Here is a 26131-nt window from a genome sequence, read left to right on the forward strand (position 1 = left end):
TCATCTTCAGACTACAGAGATCAGTTCCCCTGGCAAAAATTATTTGGAGGGTGGACTCTATGGCATTGTCCCTCATTGAGGTCCCTGCCCTTCCCAGACTTCCCAAATCTCCAGGAGTTGCCCAGCCTGGATCTGCCAACCCTACCCCACATCCCCACTAGTAGCTGGGAAGAGGGAACCTAGCAACCTTAATTCCAGGGGCAAACTTTTATAGAAGGTGACCTTATAAAGAAAAAGGGACCTTGAGACTCATTGGGCTTTTGCAATACCTATTTACAAACTGAGCAAGATGATCTGTTGCCAGGGGAGAAAAAGGACACTTTAATCTTGTGTTTTTGTTAACCTGTAACTGCCAAATTGTTTCTCTCCTAGATACATCTAAACAGGCATTACAATCGTGTGTCCAGTAGCTAGTGGCCTTTGGCAAATAACAGAACATATTTTTTTGCCTCAGTTTTATAGAAAAGATAGGAATTGCTTTACCTTAAACAAACAAACCTTGACATAATGATTTTGGAAGCTGGCATTCTAATCACTGGAACTTTTTTTTATTTCTGGAAGTACAAGACGTCCCATCAAAATACTGGTACAAATTACACAGAATACTTAATTGCTCAGATATGCTCAAGATGAACTCATATTTTCAAGTTCTAACACAGTCTCCCTTCTTCATTTTCTCTTTGTTAAGAATGCCAGTAAAGCAATTACTCTCAGAACTTCATAATTTTTATTCTTAAACTGCTATTCAGTTTCACATCCCCGCATCATTATTACAAATATGTATTACTTTCAGATTTGATTTAGCCTGTGGTTTTCTAGTTCTGATTCACTTTTGGTCATATTGCATTTCTGCCAAGATTAAAGGATGCTTGGGCTTCCTAACCGTAACATGCTTATAGATGCATCACATGCCACCCCTTGGGTCCTGAATTTTAAAGAACTCCATTTATTCCTAGGAAGCTACTGCAAAAGAGCTGCTACAGGTAAGAATCTAAGTAATTTAAATCTATTCCTAGCATAAGAACAAGTTGTGTGCAGCAACAATCTTACTGAATCTGATCAATGCTTCATCCAATCCAGAATCCTGTTTCCATCCAGATATTCTTTGTGGTTAACCAGATGTTCATAAGAATCCTGCAGTGAGGATCTGAAGACAAGAACTGTCCTCTACTCTTTCTGCCAAGCAACTGTTCAGTGGTACACTGTTTCTAAACATGGTGGTCCTATTTAGCCATACTGACTGGCAGCTGTTGATAAAGCCACTTTATTTTACCTAATTCTTTTAAAGCTCCTTAGAATGGAGGAAGGCTATTTGGAGGACGGTTGGATCCAACCCAATATCAGTAAATTTTTCTTTGAATTTTGCCCATTAACTGCTGCCCACCTGACTGTAATCATAGGGCTGCTTCTTTCCAGAAATGTGTGACCTCTGTATTGCCTTCAATGTGTATTTGATGTATATCCAGACCTCATATTTAGCAGGAGCTCACAGTAGGGCTGCCAAGCCCCCATCTGGGAGGTTCCCAACCCGCCAGCCCACATTGGGCGAGCGGGGGGAATCTCCCCCAATGTCACACAGTGGCCACTCTAGGCATTTCTGGGAAAACTCTATGGTTTTCCTGGACGCTCTAGCCATTTGGGAGGAAAAACTCTATGGTACAATAGATACCATAGAGTTTTTCCCTCCCAAATGGCTAGAGCATCTGGAAAAAACAGTTTTCCCAGAAAGACCTAGAGCAGCGGTAAGCGACATCGCCGACATAATGACGTCACTTTCGGGTGACACCATTGCTTCTCACTCATGCAGGAGAATGCTGCAGACTTGGCACAGCTCCTGAACCTTTCTGACAGTTTCCCCTCTTCCTCCCTATCTACCTTGTCCGCTGAATAGTAGGTGTAGCTGCATAAAAATCCCTGGATTAGGAGAGCTAGCAGCTGGGCAGGCAGGCAGCCGACCACCAGGAGCTTTGTCACACCCCCAGCAGCCCTCATTAACCCCTGGAGAAGCCCACAGCACCCTTTCTCCACTTCTTATATGATTTTGGGCAGTGGGTGGCTTGCTGGCCTTTTGACTGGGGGAGGCGGCCCAGGAGAGCCCCAGGCGACCAAGGCCTGTTTGGCTGGCTGGATCTCTAGCCAGCCCAAACAAGCCTCACTCACTGGGGGCTCTCCTTTCTTGCATAGGGTTGCTTTTGGCTGGGGGGGCATGTGCTAATCAGTTATGCTAATGAGCTCCACACCTATTTTGCTACAAAGCGACCCTGTGTATATCATATCACAGGTGAAAGAACATCTCTTCATCTTGAGCGTAGATCTAACAGAAAGAGTGCCTGAGGCTAGATTATTTTCAGATTTTCATGTGACTAAATACTCTTCCATACAAAACATTCTGTTCAGATAGAATTATAGGAAGAAGGTAGACCTCTTTTAGGGTTTGCATGGAGGAGCTTTTAATTATACAAGCTCTGATAACAGTGATGCAGTCTAAAAATCGGATTGGCATGTTTGGAAAAAAAAGACCTCGATCTTGTGATTGTCATTTCTATGGAAAACAGGGAAATGAGAGATAATTTACAAGCTTTTGATACAGGACTGAAGTAGGATTTGAAAGTAGGATGTTGGAGGCTGAAATCCAGCAAGAAACCCCTCTAGAATTAATAAATCTTATGAGATGCAAGTTAGTTTAAAAACTGTACCTTTTCAGAGCCAGAACAAACTTGTTTTAGACCATCACTTGCTTTCCGTTATGCTCCTATAGTCCCAGATTGTTATTACAAAGGATTTGTATACATTGTATTTTTTCCATGAGATGAATTATGTGGATCACTTTCACATCCAAAGTGATTCTAAATAGGAGGCTAACTGGTGCTCAAGCCAAGCAGAAATCAACGAGCTTACTATTAGTCACATAAATGAGACACAGCCTTCAGTAGTTCTATACAAAATACATGCATAAGTAGTTCAAGCCATTAGTTTATGTTCAAGTTGATAAACCACCCAAACTTCATACAGTAGGTGCAGACACCTCTGATAAAGGTAATACAGAGACCATGAACCTATGATTCTGCCAAAGCACAGAGCTGAACTACTTATTACTCCATTATGTAGTTACCACCAAACCACATCTTTGGTAACATTCCATTAAAAGAGCAACGTGGCATGACATGCTACCACAATCTCCACTCCACATCTTTGGCTGCTGCTTGTGTGGTGTGCAAAAAAATATTACCTGCATGCACTTTAATAATATCTTACAGGGAGGCGATGTGGCTGGATTGTGAGCTTGAGTTTGAAGTAAGGTATTGTTTGCCCCACTGAAAATCTGCAATATGATACTGGCCATCAGCAAAGAAATTGATTAGTTAAAAAAAAAACAACCAAACCAAGCTGCTAGGTTCTAGAACTGTGAGCAATACCTAGTAAAAATTCAAAGCCAGAGAGGTTCTCAGTATGGATTTCCAGTGGCCAGATTGCTCGACTACATGTAGCTCTTTTTTTCCCAGTCCACATTACAGTGATAAGCAGAAGGAATTAACAAGCAGAATAGTACAAAAAAGAGAAATCATATTTGCATAACTCATATAAGGTTACCAAATTCAGCTTATCTATTGCAATACAGTTTGGGTTACCTTACACTGTAGTAGTAGTAGTTGTTGTCGTCTGTTGTTTTTAATAAAGAACACAAAAGGTGATTATAGATGGCTGACTCTAACGAAAGCCAGCTGAAAAGAAGACCAAAAGCCTCCAGATAGCACGCGGCATGCCCCTGGAACAGGGATGGGCTGCGTGCATCCTGGAGGAACTTCCAGAGTGCTCATGCAACTCTTGGTTGCTCCCCTGGTGCTTCCTGGCCTTCCAGACAGCTCGGGAAGTGCCTCAAAGCCACCCCATTCCGAGGCGCCTTTGATCCAGCCCCAGGTGGGCTGGATGGGAACGACAGGCAAATGTGCACATGTGTAAGTGCTTTTTTGATCCACCTGCCTCCTGTCCCCAGGGTGGCTTAAAACGGCCATCTGTTATCACCTAAATAGTCCTAATTATGGATATTGCATTTAAATTAAACTTGGGGGGTTGAGTTGAAAAGAATTATTCTGAAATAGGGCTGTGTACTCAAGAACTACATCTGAAATTTCTGAGGTAAAACCAATTAATGTGAAGATTTTAATTCTTATGTTTTAGGCTAATGACTTAAATATTTATGTTGACTTTTGTTCCAGAGTTTTCCCCAAACACTCCAGTACACTTTGAGTACTCTCTGGTTCTTTTGTTTTCCAGAAGGTACACTCTTTCCAGTACCCACACCCCTTCTCTTGAAACGTGAGTACTTGTCTTGAGTTTTAAACTAACTCTTAAGGTCTCTAAAGGCAGTTTCTAACCACTAGACCAGGGATCTATGCACTCTTCAAAGCTAACTCCCTGTTTGACTGGGTAGGGAAATTCTCCTCTCACTTGAAGATTAATCCTCTTTCTTTGGCCAAAATGGGAGTTTTCACATACTTCCCAAACTTCCTTGTCAACTTCCCCTCAGTTATTCTGTCTATGTTAAAACTGTTCTCAGTGTGGGGGTTAATTCTGAAACTATCAGTACTCAACTCTTCTCAGCTAGGGCTTAAATCAGGCTGAATTCTCCTCAGCATCCAATTCTGCAGCCTCTCTCTGCTCAGTTGATGCTACCCAATCAGATTTCCTGGAGCAGCCTATCACTTAAGGCAATCTGTTTTTGCAAGATTTTCCCTCCATTTTTCTTTCCCTTTACTGACTGAGTCCCCCTAGTAATGTGATTTCATTATTGAAGAACTCTGGCTGTCCCAACCTGTCACAGTATATTTTAGCTGTTGTATCAGCTCAGGAGCCTGAGGGAAGGATCAGGAGCCCACTTTAACAGCATTTCAGGCATTCTGAAATCATAAATAACAAAATATTTTAATTTAACATAGAGGGGAAAGGTCAGGTGGAATCAGGGGTTGACATTTCTGAGGTAAAACTAACTTAAAACTAACTGTGGCACAGTCCACCCCCTCCCCCCCAAAGCAAGTGTTAGATAACACATGGATATATTTCAATGGTATGTAAAGCCCGTTAGACTCTATTATAAAGAAAACCTAATACTTTTGAGGCTGCAAAGAATGAGAAAGAACCACTGTCTTTCTTGTAAAGCAGGAAGGGTCTTTTCCATGAGAAGGATATATGAATGGCAAGACAAAAGACTACAATTAAAAGCTGCCATTTACTTGCCAGCACCACTCTAGTCTTTTTTTAAAAAAACAACCATGCACTTAGGTGCTTAAAAATGTTTTTTAATGTTGCTCTTTCATGGATACAAATAATATCCTGCATTACAAAAAAAGGAGGTAAGAGATACATGTCTTTTTCAATGAACAAAAATGTATCATACAAACAAAACAACCTCCTAGACAACACTGTGTTATTCTAGCCTGCAGGGTATAGTTTGGACAGTTTAAAAAAAAATCACACTCTTTTCCAGCATTAAATTGAAAAAAGCCCTTGTCTCAAAATCAAAGGATGATTAAAAAGCCTAGCTTTTTTTCCTGTCACGTGCAGACCAACGTGGCTTAGCTGTGTATCACTTTGTCACTGTCATTTCAATTACATACACAACTGAAGATAGAGAAGGAACGCAGAACACAACATCTTCCCTTAGAAAAAAACTGCTTTGTGTCAATGATGCCCATTCTCAGATGAATAAGTAAAGGACACCAGAAAAAAATGTTAAAACTGCCATAGGACAAAAAGTGTCAGGAAGATAACTGTTCTTTGAATTGTGAGTGTGTTTTAGGATATGTATAAAGGGCTGCCTTTCAGCTTGTGAGCATCCTTCTTTTCTTCTCGACAAAATCCACCCTCCCTGAATGATTTAACTATGGGGTAGTGTTACATCTGAATCACCTTCAACCATGGCTAATATTAAACAGGTTCATTAGCAACCAGAACGGGCAAGCCTGTTTCAAAACTCAGGCTTCACACTCTGGTGATACGGATAATCCTGGCTAGTATTAATCATGGTAAATGCTGATACGGATTATGACACTAACCATGGAAGCAACAAGAAAAAAGGAAGACTGATGTATTGCAGTTCAAAGACAAGGGAAGGTTTCATTTGCACTGGACCACTATAAACTCCTGTACGCTTAAAAAAGTTAGCATCCTTTTTGATAAGAGAGGAACGCAGGAATAATCAGATTTTCCTTTGGGTTGTTAGATTTCATTGTTTAATGTCTGTCACTAGAGGCTGCTAAAGTGCTGTCTTGTATATAGTCACAGAATGCAATTATCTCCTAGCCCAAAGAGAAAGCCCTAGAAAAATGGCTGGTCCTTAATTAATTGTTGATGACAAGATTAAACACTCTTTCCACAGAAGCAGAATGCACTTGTTTGCACAGTCATGCAACCGAGTGAAGAAGACAAATCCTCCATAGCACTTTAGAAGGCATTCATCTAGGACAGCTATCTTAAAGTATAGCAGGGCATTTTATCCAGCATGTTAGTTTAAAGTCAACCAAATGTCCACAGGGCAGGCAGATAACAGGGTTAATAAAAATCAGTACTAGTCCTTTATCATCTGGCTGTTTTAGTGATGCAGTGCAGATTTGGAACTCCTAAAAAGCAAAGGTGAAAAAAAAATCCAGCAACCAACTAAAACAGAATACATAACAAAAGTCCCCAAGGATCTATATGCGCTATAGAACTTTGTGTGAGTAACTGATAATTCCTTTCACTTCAGAGTAGGGGCGGAGGCGCACTGTCTTCCATGCACATGCAACTGCAACACTGAAGAGAGACTGGCAGTTCCTTTTCATGTAAGAATCCAAGTGCCTATCATATACTCCATATATGCACCAAATTAAACAGTATCACTTATATTGGCAGTGTTTCCTTGTAACAGCAACTAAGGTGTTTTAAGTTTTCTGTGGGTTTTTTTTTTTTTACATTTCTTTAAAAATTAGAAGTTGCATTTGAAAATTCAGAATGTGAATAAAAGATGCTGAATTTAAAATTTGGGGTTTTTTTATTTTCATATCTTTTTCATTTTACTTTATAGAGCATAAGTCTGCAGTATGGGTCCTGCTTCTGCTTTTATCAGTACACACCATTTAGTTTCCTAAGTTTTCCAGTATTATGATCATCTGGTACATACAGAAGTGAGTAGCTAACAGCAAATTTTTCTAGGGCACCTTCTTTTCAGTTTCTCCAGTGACGAAATAATTAAGTAATGGTTAAAAAAAAATCATAGTGGCCATAAGGCAACCCTTGTATAAAGCCCTAAACATAGCAACATTATTTGGATACACAGGAAAAAAATACCGCATCAAGTGCAACTGGGTGGTGGTTTTTTGTTGTTGTTTTGTAACTGATGGTTGTATATATGTTTCAAATACAGGACATCATGACTGCATGCAAACAACCACACCTTGGCTAATGCCTTGTGTATCATTTTTAAAACAGGGAAGCACATATACATAATGTTTAACAGCTTCTATTTACACACACTTTGATAGAAATGGAGACATTAATTCATGACAAGACTCAAAACAAGCAAAAATGCATTTCTGAGCAATTTAAATGCTAATGGCTGCACTGTTTACTGATAACCCTTCATTCAGTGAGAAAGCTTGTAAACAATGAAGATATACATTTATACAATTTACAGTCTCAGAAGGAAATAAATTTCTGGTTTATCATCATCACTTGGCTTGGTTTCCAGAAGAGAGTCATCTGTACAAAACCGGTCATTGTACCCATAGCACAAAGATGTACATGCACCTTCAGGGATACCTCGGCCATCCAGATCATCTGCACTGAAGTTGTTCAGATAGCTTGCTATGTAAGAGCCAGTGGAATGCCTATTGATCGTGTGCGGAGATACAGAGGGCTTATTTCTAAGTACTACTCCCGTTACATTGCTACTAGAATTGGAAAGTTTCTGCTTGTTGGCTTCTTGCCTTTCCTTGGCACGACTAGCAATGTTACGCACTCTGCTCTGACTCCTAGATGACAATTTTCGAACCAACATTTTAGGACAGTCATCATTCTGCTTAGAACAAAATGACTGGCAACCATCTTCCTGGTCAAAAGACAGCAGTTTTCGCAGCTGTTCAGTCAGCGAATCCGAAGACTGTGGTCTCTTTGCCTTCAGAGCTGCCACCATCTTATCTCTCATGCCAGATGTAATAAAACCTCTACTGATGTACTTGTACTTGCTCTCAAAATTACAGGATATATCTTCTGAAGTTAAGTCTCCAAGACTCTTGGATTTGCAAGGACTTGGCTGTTTTGGAGCTGTGGGAGAAGTGTAAGGTACAGCATTCCTGGATGTAGGAGTAGTCTCCATGCTAGGTCTCTGAGAGATGTCTAAGGAGTCATTTTGTGCATCTGGCATTGGCAAATAATTATTGTACATAAGAGCAACACTTTGATACTCTGAAGGGAGAAACCGCTGACTGTTCTCACTCCTAAACTTGAAATCCTTACCTACATGAGCACCGTAGAGTCCCTCACTGTTTATATTCTGGACAAGTCTATCTTTGTAAGTTACAATGTCCTGATTAGACTTGAGCTTCAAAGGAGAAGCAAGCTGGCTCATATCTTCTCTCTTATATTCATATGTAGTTATCAAGAGATCTTGCAGTTCCCCATCAACTTCCATTAGACTACTGCCTGTAGAATTCACACATGTGAAAGGGACAGCTATTGTGTCCTCCAAGTCTGAGCTGTCAGAAAGGCAGCTATTACCAATAGCTTCCCAGTTTGTCCCACATTTCCTTTTTGGGTTTGTTATTAGTGCACCAGTAGGTGGAATGCTAGAAAGCACTGCACAAGTGCCTTCTATACAGTGTGGTTTGTCTTTACAAGAAAGATTGCCCACTGCTTCATAGTTGGAAGCTGGAGAAAGAGAGGCCTCATGGATAATTGTAAAGAGAGAACATTCTGTTGTTTCCAGGCTGGGCAATGAAGTTATTTCTGATGTTAAATGTGATGGCACATCAGATGTTCTGCTGGTAGCCTTGGGGTCAAAAGCTGTATTTGGATCACTGGGTAATATAGATGATAGAAGTGGAGACTTCATACTACTGGTCTTGTTGCTTGTTCTAGGAGAATCTGAATCAGTTGTTAAATTAGTTTGGTTATTTGTAACTTCAAACTGTTCTATCAGACCTGAGACAGAACTACCCACATCACTCTCATTAGTCAAAGAGACCTCATTAATGAGGCATGAAATGTCACCATCTTGCATGGCTTGTGTGGAATGAAAGTCACTGACATAATCGCATGTAGCTGTAGATGCACTGGTTAAACTACTTAAAGCACTATTCACAATTGTATGAGATTTATTAGTTTCCTGCTCTCCTTGAAGAACAGGAATTTCTGCTGTGGATTTGCTCTCTTCTTTGTACAGTCCAGCATCCTTCAATGTCTTTTGAGCGATACAATGTGTTTCTTCATTTTTTTCTTTTTCAATTTCCTCCTTTGGATGAACAGTCTCGCTGGAAATATTACTCTTCCAATACTCAGTGGAGAAATAGGTTTCAGCTATTCCAGTTGCAAAGTCTAGACAAGCTGGTTTTTCAAATAAAGGTGAAGTGGCATAGTCACCAGTTGTAGGAGCATTCTGCTTGAGTAGAGATGCAAACTTTGTAGAAGATGAAACCTTCTCAATGCAAGAAGAGACTGCTTCTTTTACATTCGTTTGATCTTCACTTGCATTATTTTTATTTTCTGCTAAATGATAATAAAAATATTGGTTAGAAGAAATGTTCTCTCTCTCTCTTCCTCTCACCCACTTACAACTATTTTGCCTCGAGACAGACAAATGGAAAATGTAAAAATTAGTCACAATACGTGAAAAGACTTAATTATGGGGTTGTGCAAGTTTAGTACAAATTATCCGAGTGATATGAAGAAATGGGAAAAAATATAGTTGCAGGCACGTCATTGAAGCTTTTCTTTAATGCTTTATTACATCAAGGGCATGATGTAATATTTGTTGTAAAGAATGTCAATGCAGTACCATAGTTTGGACATATGGCATTACCTTCAGCTGTGTTCCTATTCAGATTTGTACTATAAAGAAGCATGGCAAACAAAGATAGAACAAAACAGCTCTGTTAAAACACCATCTGCAAACAAGAGGTATGCTTCAATTACATATCTGATAGATGGACTCCATGCATTATGGCCTTGGATCTTTTAAAAAGCTCCTGGATTTCTAATCCCACCCATTCCTCAAAAGATTGGAAATCCTCAAAAATCCATAGACTGGTGAGTTGAGTTCTGCCCAAAGAACTGTAAGAAGAATGAAGCTTGAAGAACTGAAATGTCCCACCACTTCTCCCACTGAACAGCAAACTGAGGTTGCTGAAATTCTGCCCCTGTGAATTGAGACCTCCTCATAAGAATCGGGGCAAAATAAAATGGAGGAATTAGCAAAAAATCTGGCAAGGGGGGGGGGCAAAGACTTCTTCAGCCAGCACAAAGCTACAGTTGGGTATATCTATATAGGTATTTTTCTGTCTACATTGCTCAAATCTAACAATTACTTTGGATTACATAGTTTGGTAATTGTCATGTAAAAAGGTAACCTTTGTGCTCACTGCAGGCTACTTACTCCTGAGCAGCAGAATCTCAAGAATACCAGATCCACTAACAGAAACTCTCCAGTCAACCAAAAGACTGTTAAGCCACTAAGGTACAGCTTTGGGGGGCTTTAATGAAAACAGGAAGCTCAAGAGAAAATTCTCTAGTCCCACTTGTGGTAAAATAAAACTTTGCCCACAGGTACCTTTGTAAATATCACAACTTAAGGTAAATATTTAATATGGATTCTGTGGGCCATCTGGTACCCAAGAGAACTTTTTCTATGGCACCATAACCTGCATCTCATCTCATCCTGTACCTCCAGGAGCATCCCAAAAGCTAGTAGTTTCCCATCAAGTAGGATGGGACGGGTCACAAAGGGTTTAAAGAACAGAATCTGTCCTTTGTTGGGAGAGGTTAGGGGGGAGACTTTGAGTTGGGGTTGGGGGGTGGGAGAGATGAGAACTTCAGAACAGATATGAAAGGAAGACTCAATGAAAAGAAGCCAGGAATGGCTGGGAAAGAAACATCTCTAAAGAGAAATGAGGTAACTTTAAGATTATTCTGCCCACCTCTTAATTCACCATCATAGAGTGGTAAATTTGAAACCTAGGGAGAGAGGATGTGTTTACTGCTCATTTTCCCCTTTTTTGTTCAATAGTAGACAATTTTTGTTCAACCTATATGCTTTTTTCTGTTTGTCATTATTGAACGAAAACACAAGGTTTAAATTTTTTTTTACAAGAATGTCTACACCCACATAAAAACCTAACCTGGTCCACACTTGCCAAGAAAACAAAGAGATGGGGGGAAACACCTGCCTGAATCTGGATTACTTTTAACATGTCAGATTTTTGAGGTGTCCCCTTAATTCCATGTAATTTTGAACAGCTGTCCATGACTTAATTTGAATAAATGTCTTTAAGAGACTTTTAAAAGATTCTAGGTACAGGTAATTAAACAAGCTTACATGGGTGGTGTGCAACAAAGCTGGAGAAGTGACTGCCTCATTTAGAATCTAGTCTGGCTTGGGACTTGGGTCAGCTGAATAAACTGCACAACCCCTGAGGGCCAACAGAGTGCTTGCAAGGCCTATTACCCCACATCTTCTATGAGTTTATGCGCAAAGTATATGCAACATATATTACAGGGCAGCCTCTTAGCAAGCTAGGATCCTTGCCAATGTCAAAATCTTGCTGAGCTCTGAAACATTAACTCAAATGGCTCAGCTGTCCCCACAACTGCCCAACAGTGCTGACTGGATAAAACAATGCTTTCAGCACATACTGGTGGCACTTTGCACACCCACAGACAATCGTCTATAACAGTTGTTACCTACAAAAAGTCCTGCCACATTACAATCCCACTTGCAACTTCATATGCTTCTCTGCAGTCAACTGAGTTTCAAAATTCAGGGACATTTTCAGGTGCAAATGTTTGGTAAGCAAAAAAGGAGAAGTATAAGGAACACGTAGGGTTAATGCTTACTCACCATATTAAATTCTTTGGCAACAAACAAATGGCTCAGTTGCCAATCTTTTCAGAAACAACCAGATGCTAATCAGGCAACCTTTAAAATCAAGTAAGTGTCATTACTTTGACCTGTGCCATTTGGACCAAGTCCATATGACAAGCTCATGACAAAGCATTCTTCATGGCTGCCACTTAATTAAGGTCTCCCCTTGGAAACTAGCCCAAATCCAGAACACAGATGTGCAGGAAATGCTGTAAAGAATTCTCATCCTACACACCCAGCGGCATGGAAGTGACATGACCCAGTGCTGCTGGAGTTCAACACATGCTTTCCATGTAGAAGATCTAAGGATAAATTAATACCTTCTCCAGCTAAAAAAAAAATCTCAAGAGTCTGGAGGGGAAGGCAGAATTCCTCTGCTAGAGGTCTTGGAGAATTTCCACCAATCAGAGTGAACAATATTGAGCTAGAGTGACCAATGGGTTGATTTGCTATGTTCCTCTTTAGAAGCCACATGAACAGGACTAAGTGTATATTTTCCTTCATTCATCTGTTGCTCTCCAGCCAAGGTATCACCCATTCTGGATGTGGCTGCACTCTCCTTTAAGGAAAAAGTCCATAGTCCGGAAATGCTCTGGAACCCTGGCCTACTATTAGATAAAAAAAGTGGCAGCTGTGGTCAGCAGCGACTTTCACCAGTTTCAGCTGGCACACCAGCTGCAGCCTTTCTCAGCAGAAAAGATCCTGTGGTGCATGCCCTGGTTGCAATTAGATTAAATTATTGCAATGAGCTCTACATGGAGCTGCGCTTGAAAAGTGTTCAGAAACTTACATTGTATAGAACAGGGGTGGCCAACAGTAGCTCTACAGATGTTTTTTGCCTACAACTCCCATCAGCCCCAGCCAGCATGGCCAATGGCTGGGGCTGATGGGAATTGGTAGGCAAAAAACATCTGGAGAGCTACCGTTGGCCACCCCTGGTATGGAATGCTTCACCCAGGATGCAGACTGGAGCGGGCTATAGGGACCATATCACTCCAGTCTTGGCCCATCTACCGTGGCTTTCAATTTGTTTCCAGGCACAACTCAAGATGTTGGTCTCAAACTTCAAAGTCCTATATGGTTTGGGGTCCACATACCTGAAGGACTGTCTGATCCCTTATGAACCTGACCAACCATTACAATCATCATTGAAGGAACTGCTTCAGGTGCTTCCACCTTCTGTGATTAGGTGGGTGTCAACCCCAGAGAGGGACTTCTCTGTCATGGCACCAAAGCTCTAGAACCCTCTCCCCACAAAGATTCATCTGTCTGCTTCTGTTGCACTCTTCCACAAGTGAGTGAAGACCTTTTTCTTTTGTTAGGCATTCCCTCAATGATCCCTTCCTCACCAATGTTTTTATGTTTTGTATTTATTTTAACTGTTTTGTACGTATTTTCTGTTTTTAAACTTTTAAAAAACTGTTTTAATTCTGTATGTTTGAGAGGAGGATTGATTTTAATGGTTCGGTAAGATTATTTTATCCCATACGTTTTAGATTGTTAGCTACCTTGACATCACTGTTTTCCCTGCCATGAACTGTATGACTGTAGAGAGGTAAGGAAACATTTAACATTAAGTTGTTTTGTAGTTCATGTGAGTTTTGGAGTGTTGCTTGTCATACAGCCCAATACCATGCACGTTTGCTTAGAAATATGTCCTAACAAGTTCAACTGGACTGACTCCCAAGTGAGTGTGAGCATAGGACTGTTAGAGGAGTAGAGAAATGAACTTATGAACACTTCTCAAAATGAAGCATTTGAAAGTCTAATCAGAGGCCACTTACCAGAGGTATTTCCAGCGTAAGTAGCATCTGCAGCAGTTTCTTGATCTTCCGATTGTAAACCCATTAGAAGGTATTTGTCAACTGGCATGGATATAGGACGTGCTTGCAAACTCCTGCTGGTGCGTCTTAAAACTCCATCCCTTTGTTTCGAATCTCTTGCCTCAGATACACTCTCTTTAACATCAGTGGTTTCCTGAAAGCCCATTTTGGTCTTTTTCCTGCCCTTTGCCGGGGCACTGGCTGTACGTCGGAGAATTCGTTCCCCAATCGATCTTTTTCGAACGTGGTGACCACCATTTTCCACTGAACTGTGTTTGGAATTCTTGTTAAAAAGCCCTCGGAGTCCTATCAGCTGCTTGCTCTAAGAAATTTAAAAAAAGAGGGGGGGGGGGAGATACTGCAGATTTTTGGAAATACATCCTGTTTTACAGAAATGCATTTCTAAACTGATGCTTACATACGTTATCTGAGCCAACAAATGAAAAGAAACCCCAAGCAAATTAGAAAAAAAAAACTATCAATGCACAACAAACCCACATCTAAATCTGTTTATGAAAATACAGGCACAGCTCACCATGAGTTCATGCATGCATGTGAAAGTGTTTCTCTTCATCTGGAAGGCAGCCTGCCATGATGGCAAAGGACCTTTTATGAGAGGCTTCCTAATCACACATGACAAGCTTGCAAGAAATGCCCCGAGGTGAAAGGCTGCCCTGCCCAGAGGCATGGAGTTTTATGACATGGGCCACTTCAAAGCAGCAGCTCAAGGTGTCAAAATCTTGATGTGAAATGAAGTGACACGCCAGCTACAGATCATGCGGTTGGGAATGGTTCCGTCAAAGATATCTGCAAATGCAGAAGTGCATGCTAAATAAAGGCTACCTTTGTGGCTCCTAGAAAGTGCATTATAGTATAACTGGGGTTGAGGATTAAGGGACTCCACTGAAAGGCAAAAAAAAAAAAGCAAACATGTCGGACTAATTTTTTTGCAAATCAGTCACAAAAAACAATATGATTTTTCAAGCTTTTGCTGTAGATAGGTCTTTGAATTACAGGGCTGGTTCAAATGTTTTTGCAGCTTCCTTAACAATGGGTACCCCAAGAATTCGCTGAGGCAAAGTAATGTCTAAATTGGTGCATCCCCATGTACTGCATCCACTTTAATTATTTCCTTGAGTATGACAGTTTTAAAAAAACCCAGCAACTAATGCTATACTCACATGGATTGCTGCTGGAAAGGGACTGTAACTGGGTTAGGCATTAATACTTCTGTTTATCCCAACATTAAATGTCCAAATTGGCCCAAAATGTTGAAAGGGGCTAACAGATATTGCCCTAGTAAATATTCTGTGCTGTAGCATTCCCAGGAATTATTAGTCCCTTGCAAAATAGCCGAAGAAGAAAACGTCACATAACCTTCCAATGATCCATTTTTTTACAGCTAGGAAAGGGTTTTTATCTCCTTGGCCTGGATTTATCTTCCTACAATTGAAATGCTCTTCTCTAACTACAAGACAGCCAAGATCCAAAGTGGGTCATGAGGATGCCTTTTATAGAAAAAGCAGGAAATCACCTACCCTATCTTCTATGAATAAACGGTTCATTTTTTTGTCATCTGTATATTTTACTTGACCCCCTCTTCTAATTTAGAGATCGGAAGATTATCTGTTCCTTCTCAATATCCATTTATCTGATTCTTGTTTTAATCACGATCTGAATCGGATAAGCTCTATGTCATACAGCAACCATACAGCATAACAGGAATCAAGAAGATGCCAAGGACAAAACAATTAGTCAAAGTCATAAGGCACTGCAACAATAGCAGCACTACCTCAAGACAGGTAGAGAAGAAACACTGGGGGAAACGCTCATAAACAGTGGCATTTGGTTCATTCAAGCAGCCAAACCCTGTTTCATACAATGCAAACCATGTCCACCATGATCTGTACTGTATTGTTTTAGGGAAAACACAGAGACTCATGTTGCCGACTCAGCTCTGTGTTACTGGGGCATGAAGAGCTCATGATTCAAAGCTACTCAAAGCTATCTGGCAGCATTATTAAATCTTCTTGCTGAAAATTGACTAAGAAGTGTTTGTCCTTAAATTAGCTTCCTTGCAGATGAGCAAGCACAACATAAATGCAGGCTGACTTTCCAAAACACAGAATGGGATAATAATTGCTTGAACTGAGGTATTCACGGGGTAATGCTAAGCAGAGCAGCACTGCACAGTTGACATGTCTGGGGCTTTTCAGTTCATTCACAGGGCAATCCTAAACACAGCTACATCTGTCTAAACCCAAATGGATTAATTCATTGTTTGGGATTGCATTGGAAGTCTTCTTGATAAATATGTCAGACAAGCCAAGAAGGCTGGAGAAAACTTTTAGCTACATCAATTAATCCATGTTTCCAAGTGACTTCCTGCTAACTTGCCCACCACTGCTTCCTGAATAACAAAACTGTCAAGAAAAACAGTAGGGTCACCAGACACTGGTGTGTTGTTTTAAAACAGTTCAAGAAGTGGAACAAGACATAAATGATTTATGGAATGAACATGAAGTTCCTATTCATCTGCAAACCATGGATACTTGCATTCTCTCAGAATGAATTCCTTGAATGTACAGTTAACAGCAAATAAATTAAGATACTAGTACTGCAGCCTTTCGAAGAAAATAAGAGAGGATTTTGTCATTCTGCTCTATGACTTCTCTTAGCCAGTAAACAAAGCCACAATGTCTCATAGATTTGAGCTATATGACACCTTAGGTTTAGCAATAAGAACATAAGAGAAGCCATGTTGGATCAGGCCAACGGCCCATCAAGTCCAACACTCTGTGTCACACAGTGGCAAAAAATTTTATATACACACATACACTGTGGCTAATAGCCACTGATGGACCTGTGCTCCATATTTTTATCTAAACCCTTCTTGAAGGTGGCTATACTTGTGGCCGCCACCACCTCCTGTGGCAGTGAATTCCACATGTTAATCACCCTTTGGGTGAAGAAGTACTTCCTTTTATCCGTTTTAACCTGTCTGCTCAGCAATTTCATCGAATGCCCACGAGTTCTTGTATTGTGAGAAAGGGAGAAAAGTACTTCTTTCTCTACTTTCTCCATCCCATGCATTATCTTGTAAACCTCTATCATGTCACCCCGCAGTCGACGTTTCTCCAAGCTAAAGAGTCCCAAGCGTTTCAACGTTTCTTCATAGGGAAAGTGCTCCAGCCCTTTAATCATTCTAGTTGCCCTTCTCTGGACTTTCTCCAATGCTATAATATCCTTTTTGAGGTGCGGCGACCAGAACTGAACACAGTACTCCAAATGAGACCGCACCATCGATTTATACAGGGGCATTATGATACTGGCTGATTTGTTTTCAATTCCCTTCCTAATAATTCCCAGCATGGCGTTGGCCTTTTTTATTGCAAACGCACACTGTCTTGACATTTTTAGTGAGTTATCTACCACGACCCCAAGATCTCTCTCTTGGTCAGTCTCTGCCAGTTCACACCCCATCAACTTGTATTTGTAGCTGGGATTCTTGGCCCCAATGTGCATTACTTTGCACTTGGCCACATTGAACCGCATCTGCCACGTTGACGCCCACTCACCCAGCCTCAACAGATCCCTTTGGAGTTCCTCACAATCCTCTCTGGTTCTCACCACCCTGAACAATTTAGTGTCATCCGCAAACTTGGCCACTTCACTGCTCACTCCCAACTCTAAATCATTTATGAACAAGTTAAAGAGTATGGGACCCAGTACCGAGCCCTGCGGCACCCCACTGCTTACCGTCCTCCACTGTGAAGACTGCCCATTTATACTCACTCTCTGCTTCCTATTACTCAGCCAGTTTTTGATCCACAAGAGGACCTGTCCTTTAACTCCATGACTCTCAAGCTTTCTAAGGAGCCTTTGATGAGGAACTTTATCAAAAGCTTTCTGGAAGTCAAGGTAAACAACATCTATTGGGTCTCCTTTGTCCACATGTTTGTTCACCCCCTCAAAGAAATGTAACAGGTTAGTGAGGCAAGATCTTCCCTTGCAGAACCCATGCTGAGTCTTCCTCAATAACCCGTGTTCATCAATGTGCCTACTTATTCTGTCCTTGATAATGGTTTCTACCAACTTTCCCGGTATTGAAGTCAGACTGACTGGCCTGTAATTTCCTGGGTCTCCTCTGGAACCTTTTTTAAAGATGGGGGTGACATTTGCTACCTTCCAGTCCTCAGGAACGGAGGCAGATTTCAATGAAAGATTACAGATTTTTGTTAGAAGATCCACAAGTTCAACTTTGAGTTCTTTCAGAACTCTCGGATGTATGCCATCCGGACCTGGTGACTTATTAGTTTTTAATTTGTCTATCAATTGTAGGACCTCCTCTTTTGTCACCTCAATCTGACTCAGGTTTTTCAATACCCCTTCCAAAATTAGTGGTTCTGGGGCGGGCAAAAAGTTCTCATCTTCCACAGTGAAGACGGAGGCAAAAAATTCATTTAGCTTCTCAGCCATTTCCCTATCCTCCTTCAGTAATCCTTTTACCCCATGGTCATCCAAGGGCCCCACTGCCTCCCTGGCTGGTTTCCTACTTCTAATATATTTGAAGAAAGTTTTATTGTTGGTCTTTATGCTTTAATTAGCTTGCAGGAAAACCCAAGGTTTGTCAGTTATTTAAAAAGACTTTAAATATACAGTGTTCAGCACAACAACAGCAACAAAAACCCTAGCAGTCCCATTTTGCAAAAGAGGTGTTTATCAAACCACTGGGTTGGATCCAAATTAAATTTCCCAATGGCAGAATGCAACTTTCCTGCCTCCCTCCTCCCACTGAAGCCTACAGATCTCCATGAAATGCTGCTCCTGGGGAACAGAGGAATAACATGGGGGGGGGGGGGTGCAGTGGCAATTGGGTATCAGTATAAATTGCCAATTTAGACTGGATTCAACCCAATGTCTTAGAAAGCTCCTACTTTGATCTAGCAAGATGATTCCCGAGTAGCATGCAGGAGTTCCTAGTAAGGAACCAATATCTGATGAAGTAGGCTGTAAAATTAGGGTCAGATTCCAAAGTGGGAAGGCTTTTTCTACATGAGGTTTCTCCCTGCACAAAATGCAGGCAGGCCACATATGCAAGGGGAATATTCACATGATCTCATGCTCGTTCTGATCACAACTCATGGTCAAGGGAAGTTGGATATGAGCAGGGCCGTAGCTAGTGGGGGGCGGGCACAGGGGCAGTTCTTCCAATAGAATCTGCAGTACCCTCACCCAAGCTTCCATTTCAGTGAAAGCTACAGGCCTGAATGAGAGAGCAATCTGGCTACATCTGTCACCCCACTGATCCCATCACTCTGCTGAGTTGTTCTGTAGCATCACAGCACAACTCAAAAGGCAAAGAGAATGTGAGGGGAAAGAGGGGGCCTGGTCCACAGGGAACCCCAGCCTGATGTTGATTGAACCAGTGCTTTTACAGGGGCAATGGCGAAGAACAAGTATGGTAGGAGAACACTGGCAGCAGTGAGCAGTACAGCAATGCGTGTGAGTGTGGGTAAAATTCTTCTTTATTTCATATCCAATTTAACTTGCTGTTGCTTCCAAAGTGGGAGATATTTTTGTACTCCTGCTTGGAAGGAGCCTAAGACAGGTAGGCATTTTCAGCTAATTTAATCACCAATGTGCACTAAAGCAGCTACAACCATCCCGCTATAAGTACCATGGTCTACATTAAAATCTTTGAAGTGAGAAGTAAAGATACATGATATTTTAAAGCGTATAAGGATGTTAATATTCTTATTTTAAAAGATATTTTAAAGCCTATAAGGATGTTAATATTCCACATAACTCCAATTAGTTCTACTGGATATTAAACTAAAGAAGCAAACAGGAGGTAATAGCAGGTTTTAAAGTTGTAGTGCCCAGTGTAAATGGCAGGAGGGAAGAGCCACAAAAAGGAAGCCATCAAAGATTTCAGGTTTTCACGGCTGGTAACATCATTAGGGTTTGTAGAATCTTTCGGGCTCAAGTGCCGTGTTCTACTGAAAAAGGAAGCCCTTCGAATTTTTTCTTACTTATTTTTCAAATGTCTTGTTCAACAGCAAACTGGCTGACCCCTGTTCTTGTGACAAATGCTACACAATGTATTGTTCTCTACCTCAATAGTGACCAGGGGCCTGCTTCAAAAAAAAAGAGGTTACCATGTGCAGTGTTTCACAAGTAAGCTCCTTTAGTTTGCTTTGCTTTACATGTAAATTCAGGCCTGACTGTGATGGAGAATAAAGTCTGAGTCTAGTGGCACTCTGAAGACCAACGAAATTTAATTCTGGGTATAAGCGTTCGTGCGCATGCACTCTTTTTTTTTTAACAATCAAACTTTATTAAAAGAATCAATACCAAAATATGCATAACTTTCTTCATATACCAAACACTGGCAAATGTAAGAACAACATGCACTCTTGATCAGATACAAGCTGTGTGCACATGAAAGCTTATACCCAGAATAAAACTTAATGGTGCCACGGAACTCAAACTTTGTTCTGCTGTTTCAGACAAACACAGCTAACCCAACTGAATCTTCCTTCATGCAATGGAGGATGTGTGAAGAACAAGAATGGCCACACACAGAGGCACAAAGGGAGGGCACTGGACACATGGAGCAACCAGGATTTGTCTTAGATGAACAATATAAATTTTCTTGGCTGTTCAAATGAAGGAAGTGAACTGGAGAACACCTACTTTATGCTCCTGTTAGATGCACCTTCTTTAAAAGTTCTGCCCCTTTTTAAAATGCCACATTCCTTTAATACCTTGCTTTTTCTTCTACTGTCCTTATAATATGGGATAGTTTTGGAAGCTATCTTATTGTGTGATTTTCATGGGACACCAAATTTCATCACTCACTCTGGGAAGAGCTTTCTTTATAACCATAGCTATGGTCCAAATGCATACCAATTAGACAATCTTTCAAGAAAGTGTTTTCTAACAACACACATCCACACACAGGGCAACCCATACACTCCCCTTACCTTTCCATAAATTTCATTGATTGTTATGTGGACAAATATAGAGGCTTCAGTCAGTCCTTCTAAGTAAACATGACGATAGCCTAGTGAAAGTGGGTAAAAAATAGTAACATGCATTTTTCAGATAACCAAGATGCCACCCATAGGTACAGGAAGACTAACCAGAAGAGTCACTGGATTCAGTATGGCAAAGGAAGTCACAAAATCCGAAGCTAATACATCACTTACAAACTGCAAAGTCTTCTGCAACTATTTTATGGACACATGTACCATGATCAACTACTCTTATGCTGCTGTTTTAGAACTTTACTTTCTTGTATTATTTTATCTTATAATGTTCACTCATAAGCTCCTGTTTTTAGAAAGGGAGAGTTTCTCCTTCCATTCAGGTCATATAGTCTACCAAACATCACTGATTGTTTGGTCTCAGCCTCCAACTCCAATGTACTTCATGCCTTCATTATTCCCAGCTCAGATCTCAAGTGCAGAAAAATGATGTGGCCAATCAACACCTAGCCTCAAATCTACTTTTTATGGACAATGTGATTGACAGACTAATAGTTGACAACTGCAGAAACTCTTGGATAATTTGTGTGCTCTGGACCAATTCAGTCTAGCTTCAAGGTGGGCTATGTGACAGAGATAGCACTAGTGGCTTTATTATTTATTAAATTATTAAATAAATGAAGGTGAAAACAATTATCAATATTTTTCCGTTTGGATCTACTGGACCTGAAAAGATTTTTGAAAAATTACAGATCCCAATGCTGGTATTGTATTAGGATCCCCTCCCCCTTTTTTAAAAAAATCCCTAATTTTTTTGGTCCAATACACTTGAGAAGAAGGAAAAATTGCAATTCCCACCTTTAATAGAATTCAGCTGACCCAATTTCAGATACTACACTTGGTCTTAGCCAAAAGACCGAGAAGCGATGTCAGCTGACCCTCACTGACTAAGTCAAGCATGTAGTGGATCCAATATTACTGCTGGAAAAGCAAGTTAATACAGCCACAAAAATACTTTCTACCAACTTAGTTTAGCCTGGAAGATGGTCTCCTATGCTGACACAGCTGACCTGCAATGCACTCTACATATGTCTCTCCTCAAAGTCAATTCTGATGACTCCAGTATGCCACAGCTTGGTTACTATTAGGAGCTAGGCTAACCATGCTCATTAGTTGCATTCTGCAGTCATTCCATTGGTTACCTGGCTTCAATTCTTGGTTATCACACGCAAAGCCTTTCCTGGCCTTGGGCCCTCCTATCTGCAGAACCACCTCACTCCCTATGCTCCACCACAACTGCCTGTACTTGTGCATTCTTTGCTGTGGCCACTACCTTATGGAATGGCCTGCTTGATGCGGTCAGGAAGGCTTTGCACAAACTGTGCAAAACTGAATTATTCAAGAGGGCATTTTTACAAAGGTTATAAGGCTTCGTTACAATAGAAACATTCAGAAAGATGGTTTAATGAAGGGACGCACACACATGGAAAAAAAATTATACTAACCAGGTAACAGGCTGCTGAAAGCTACAGTTCTTTGTCCAACAAAGTCTCGTCCAATTGGATCATGATCCCAAACCAGAAAACGGACTAATGCTACTTCAGGCACATGGACAGTGAAAGTGAGAGTTTCTTCCCAAACAGGATTAAAACCTAAGATGTAAAGGATGCACACATGAGCTTTTCGGGGGGACAGGGGCTGTAGCCATCTGTGCATATTCTTATTACATTAATCTATTAGACATTCAATGAACAAACTATCCAGGAAAGCTATCCTGAAATTCCAGGAGATATCTTAGTGTAATAGGGATCTAGGTTCTTCTGTGCCAAGTAACAGCTGTAGAATATTGCTACCACAAAGAAAGTAAAATTTGGAAATGCCTTGCCCTTTCTCTTAAAAAAAAACCTTGAGGAAATTTCAACCATTTGTTAAAGCTCGCTGCAGGTCCATAAAACTCTGCAGAATTTGATATTCATCCCTTAAAATTCAAATTAATAATTTTAAACATTACTACATTCCTTAACTATGGGGCTGCAATGCAAAATGACTCAGGGACAGTTCACAAATTATGTTATTCATCCATCAACATTGTATCAATTTTTCAATAAAAGATCAATCAAAAATCTAAATATGCAAAACTGTGGCCCTTGCCTATCAAGCATCATCATGAAACACTGAATCGGGCAACATCCATGATTGCCATTGTGAGGGCAGCTAATGGCACTGCTCAGATTTCCCAGCTCTTAAGAATTTCACAGGTGGGGGGTTTGAGCTGCTTGACTGGAGAGGTGGTGTCCTTTCTCCTGCTAATATAACAGTTCTGAGAAACTGCAGCTTGGGGAAAGTAGTGGAACAGGAAACCTTAAAATGGAATCAACACAAGTCAAATTCCTATGGACAGGCCACTTTTAGGCAGCTAAGCATCACAAAAATGCCCTACACACTCCAAAAAGCTCCAGATTCTGTTTTCTTTATACAAATGGATAAGTAATGAAGAAAGGCAGGCAAAAAGGAAGAGAGAGGTACTGTAAAGCAGAGTCCTTTGCCTTCCTATTGAAGCATATTTTGATCACAGCAAAGACTATTAAAGTTTAGAGTGTGTGTGTGGCGGCGGGGGGTGGGGGATGACAATCACCAGAAGACTATTGCCTGCCCTCTGGGTTACCATACTCAACCAAGCTTTGCAGCTGTGTCTTGTCTGCCATTGACCAGAAAGAAAAATCAATAGCCAATTGACAAATGACTTTATATTTGCCTGTCAGATATTTCTGAGTATCCTGATACCTAGGCAAAAAAACCTTTTTTGAGTATCTTTACTTCTCAACTCCACTCAACACTGAATAATTGATATAGCCCTTTTTTACAACCCCTTGGTAAGAAGCAAATTCTCTTCACCTTATCTAGGGACCTTAAGCTGGCTCTTCTGCTTCATTGTAAAGGAACTGATCTTTATCTGCTAAAAAGAATATGAGGCTTTGTATACATTACTCATGCTTAACATTCTTTTAGCCTTCGGACAATTCCTGTGAAATTCTTTGTGGAATCTTTGCCAGCCAAAGGATGCATGCCATTATTTAATAGTCATGAATGATGAGAGAGTATGATGCAGCTAAATGGAAGATGACAAAATATCCAAGCACACTGGAAGTTTATCTGCAGCCCTATACAGGCACGGAGCTTCCTTTCTATTTCCATGGAGGAGCAGCTTGGCTGAAGTGAGTGGGGAAATATAGTGCCATAGGAGCTTCTGCATCCATATGAAACAACTATTTTCTTATTTTAGCCTGGCTAAAATAGTGCAGCACCAATTAACCTGACAGTCAAGCAACAAGGGACAACTGTATCCCACCAAGCTGAAGTATTCAGAGTTAAGTTCTCCTATGACCAGCGGTGGAATTCTAGCAGAAGCTCCTTTGCTTATTAGGCCACACACCCCCTGATGTAGCCAATCCTCCTGGAGCTTATAAGTCTCTTTTTTGTAAGCTCTTGGAGGATTGGCTACATCAGAGGGGTGTGGCCTGATATGCAAAGCAGCTCCATCCCTGCCTATGACTATAATAAAAGAAGGACGAAGAAGAAGAAAGAAGAAGGAAGAAGAAGATGATATTGGATTTCTATCCCGCCCTATACTCTGACTCTCAGAGTCTCAGAGCAGTCACAATCTCCTTTACTCCCCCCCCCCCCTCCCACAAGAGGGGGACAACTCCTACAAGAGCTATGGCTGACCCAAGGCCATTCCAGCAGCTGCAAGTGGAGGAGTGGGGAATCAAACCTGGTTCTCCCAGATAAGAGTCCACGCAGTTAACCACTACACCAAACTGGCTTCCTGAATTAGTCCCACTGGTGCTTTCTGAATTAGTCTCACTGATTTCAACAGGACAAATTCCTACCTTCTAAAAAGCACCTAATGTACTCTGACTGTGTCCCAGAAAGCATTCACTGGCAGTGTGGCAGAAGTGATTAGAGTCCTGGACTAAGATCTGGGAGACCCAGGTTTGAACACTCATTCTTCCATGGAAGCTCACTGGGTGACTTTGGATCAAAAACAGCCTAACCTCCTTTACAGGGCTGTTGTGAGGATAACATGGAGAATGATGCGAACTGTTTTGGGATCCCACTGTGAGAAAAGGCAGGGCCCATCAGGAAGGGAAAAAAATAACACTTTCTCAGGAAGAACCATTGTCTATAGACTCTAGCCCCACAGCTTAGTTGCAACTATTCTTATAATCAGTAGATTTTTTTAGCCATTGATTCCATAAAAAGCACCTTGGGCAGGCTGCAGCTATTTATTTATTTGATTTATAACCCTTCCTCCCCTGCATAGCAGAGCTCAAAGGGAGAACAACAATAAATTAAGTTAAAAACCTTTACAAACATTTAAAACAGCACTAAAATTTTCCGTAATCAATAAGATGGCACCTAAAGACAGCACAATTAGTGCTTCATATCCTGGCAATGAAAGAGGGGGAAGGGAAAAGATGGAATGAAAAAAGGAGAAAATCAGCCTGGTTTAAAACTGTCACTGTCCTCAGCCATAGGCCTGGAGGAACATCTCCAATTTGTACGCCCTGAAGAAGTGCATTGAGTCCCACAAGGCTCAGATCTTGCTCAGCAGAGAGTTCCACTAGGCCAAGGTCAAAAAAGCCCTGCCTTTGGTTGAGGACATCCAAACAATCTTCAGCCCAGGGATCACCAGCAAGTTGTTGTCATTTGAGTACAATGCTCTTTGAGAGGTATTATCAGGAGGGTTCTATCTATGGGGGGTTCCACTGATGAGCTATGATTCCCCGTATGACAGCATCATTGGGGATTCTTGTGACATGGTACTTGTAGCCCTTTTGTTATGTGAAAGCTTGTTCCAGTATAGGCTGGAGAATGCTCTGTTAATGGGTATCTACAAGTCTGAGGGTTTCTAGTTAACCAAACATGCTGGTTAACACAGGTTTTACCTGGCAGCAAGAGGACAGCACATGAGCAACATGTCCAGGACCCTGAATTCTGAGCACGCCGGTTAACTCTAGTTTGTTAATAAATCTTTTACAGTATTATTTGACAAGGTGCAAGAAACAAAAACAAAAAAAAGGAAAGGCCAGGTCTTAGGAACAACATTAATATCAATAGGAGCCTTGGGTTCTGTCTTATTGTCAGATCTGACTTTGGAGGAAACAAGAAATTAATTGGTAGACAAGCCCTCAAATGTGCAACAA

The 26131-nt window shown here is 40.9% G+C and overlaps 1 protein-coding gene across 1 annotated transcript in view; it reads right to left on the bottom strand.

The window, feature by feature from the left end:
• Window positions 1–5281: 5281 nt before the first annotated feature.
• PLCH1 (phospholipase C eta 1) overlaps window positions 5282–26131 on the bottom strand; it is a 165010-nt gene continuing 144160 nt past the window's right edge. The window contains exons 19-23 of the mRNA XM_060242369.1: window positions 22430–22576; window positions 20922–21001; window positions 14776–14835; window positions 13894–14254; window positions 5282–9738 (exon numbers count right to left, since the gene is read on the bottom strand). Coding sequence (XP_060098352.1) covers window positions 7664–9738; window positions 13894–14254; window positions 14776–14835; window positions 20922–21001; window positions 22430–22576 — 2723 coding nt within the window. The 3' untranslated portion in view covers window positions 5282–7663. The remainder of the gene's footprint in view (window positions 9739–13893; window positions 14255–14775; window positions 14836–20921; window positions 21002–22429; window positions 22577–26131) is intronic.

This window comes from Heteronotia binoei, chromosome 6 (assembly GCF_032191835.1).
Source record: "Heteronotia binoei isolate CCM8104 ecotype False Entrance Well chromosome 6, APGP_CSIRO_Hbin_v1, whole genome shotgun sequence".
NCBI lineage: Eukaryota > Metazoa > Chordata > Lepidosauria > Squamata > Gekkonidae > Heteronotia > Heteronotia binoei.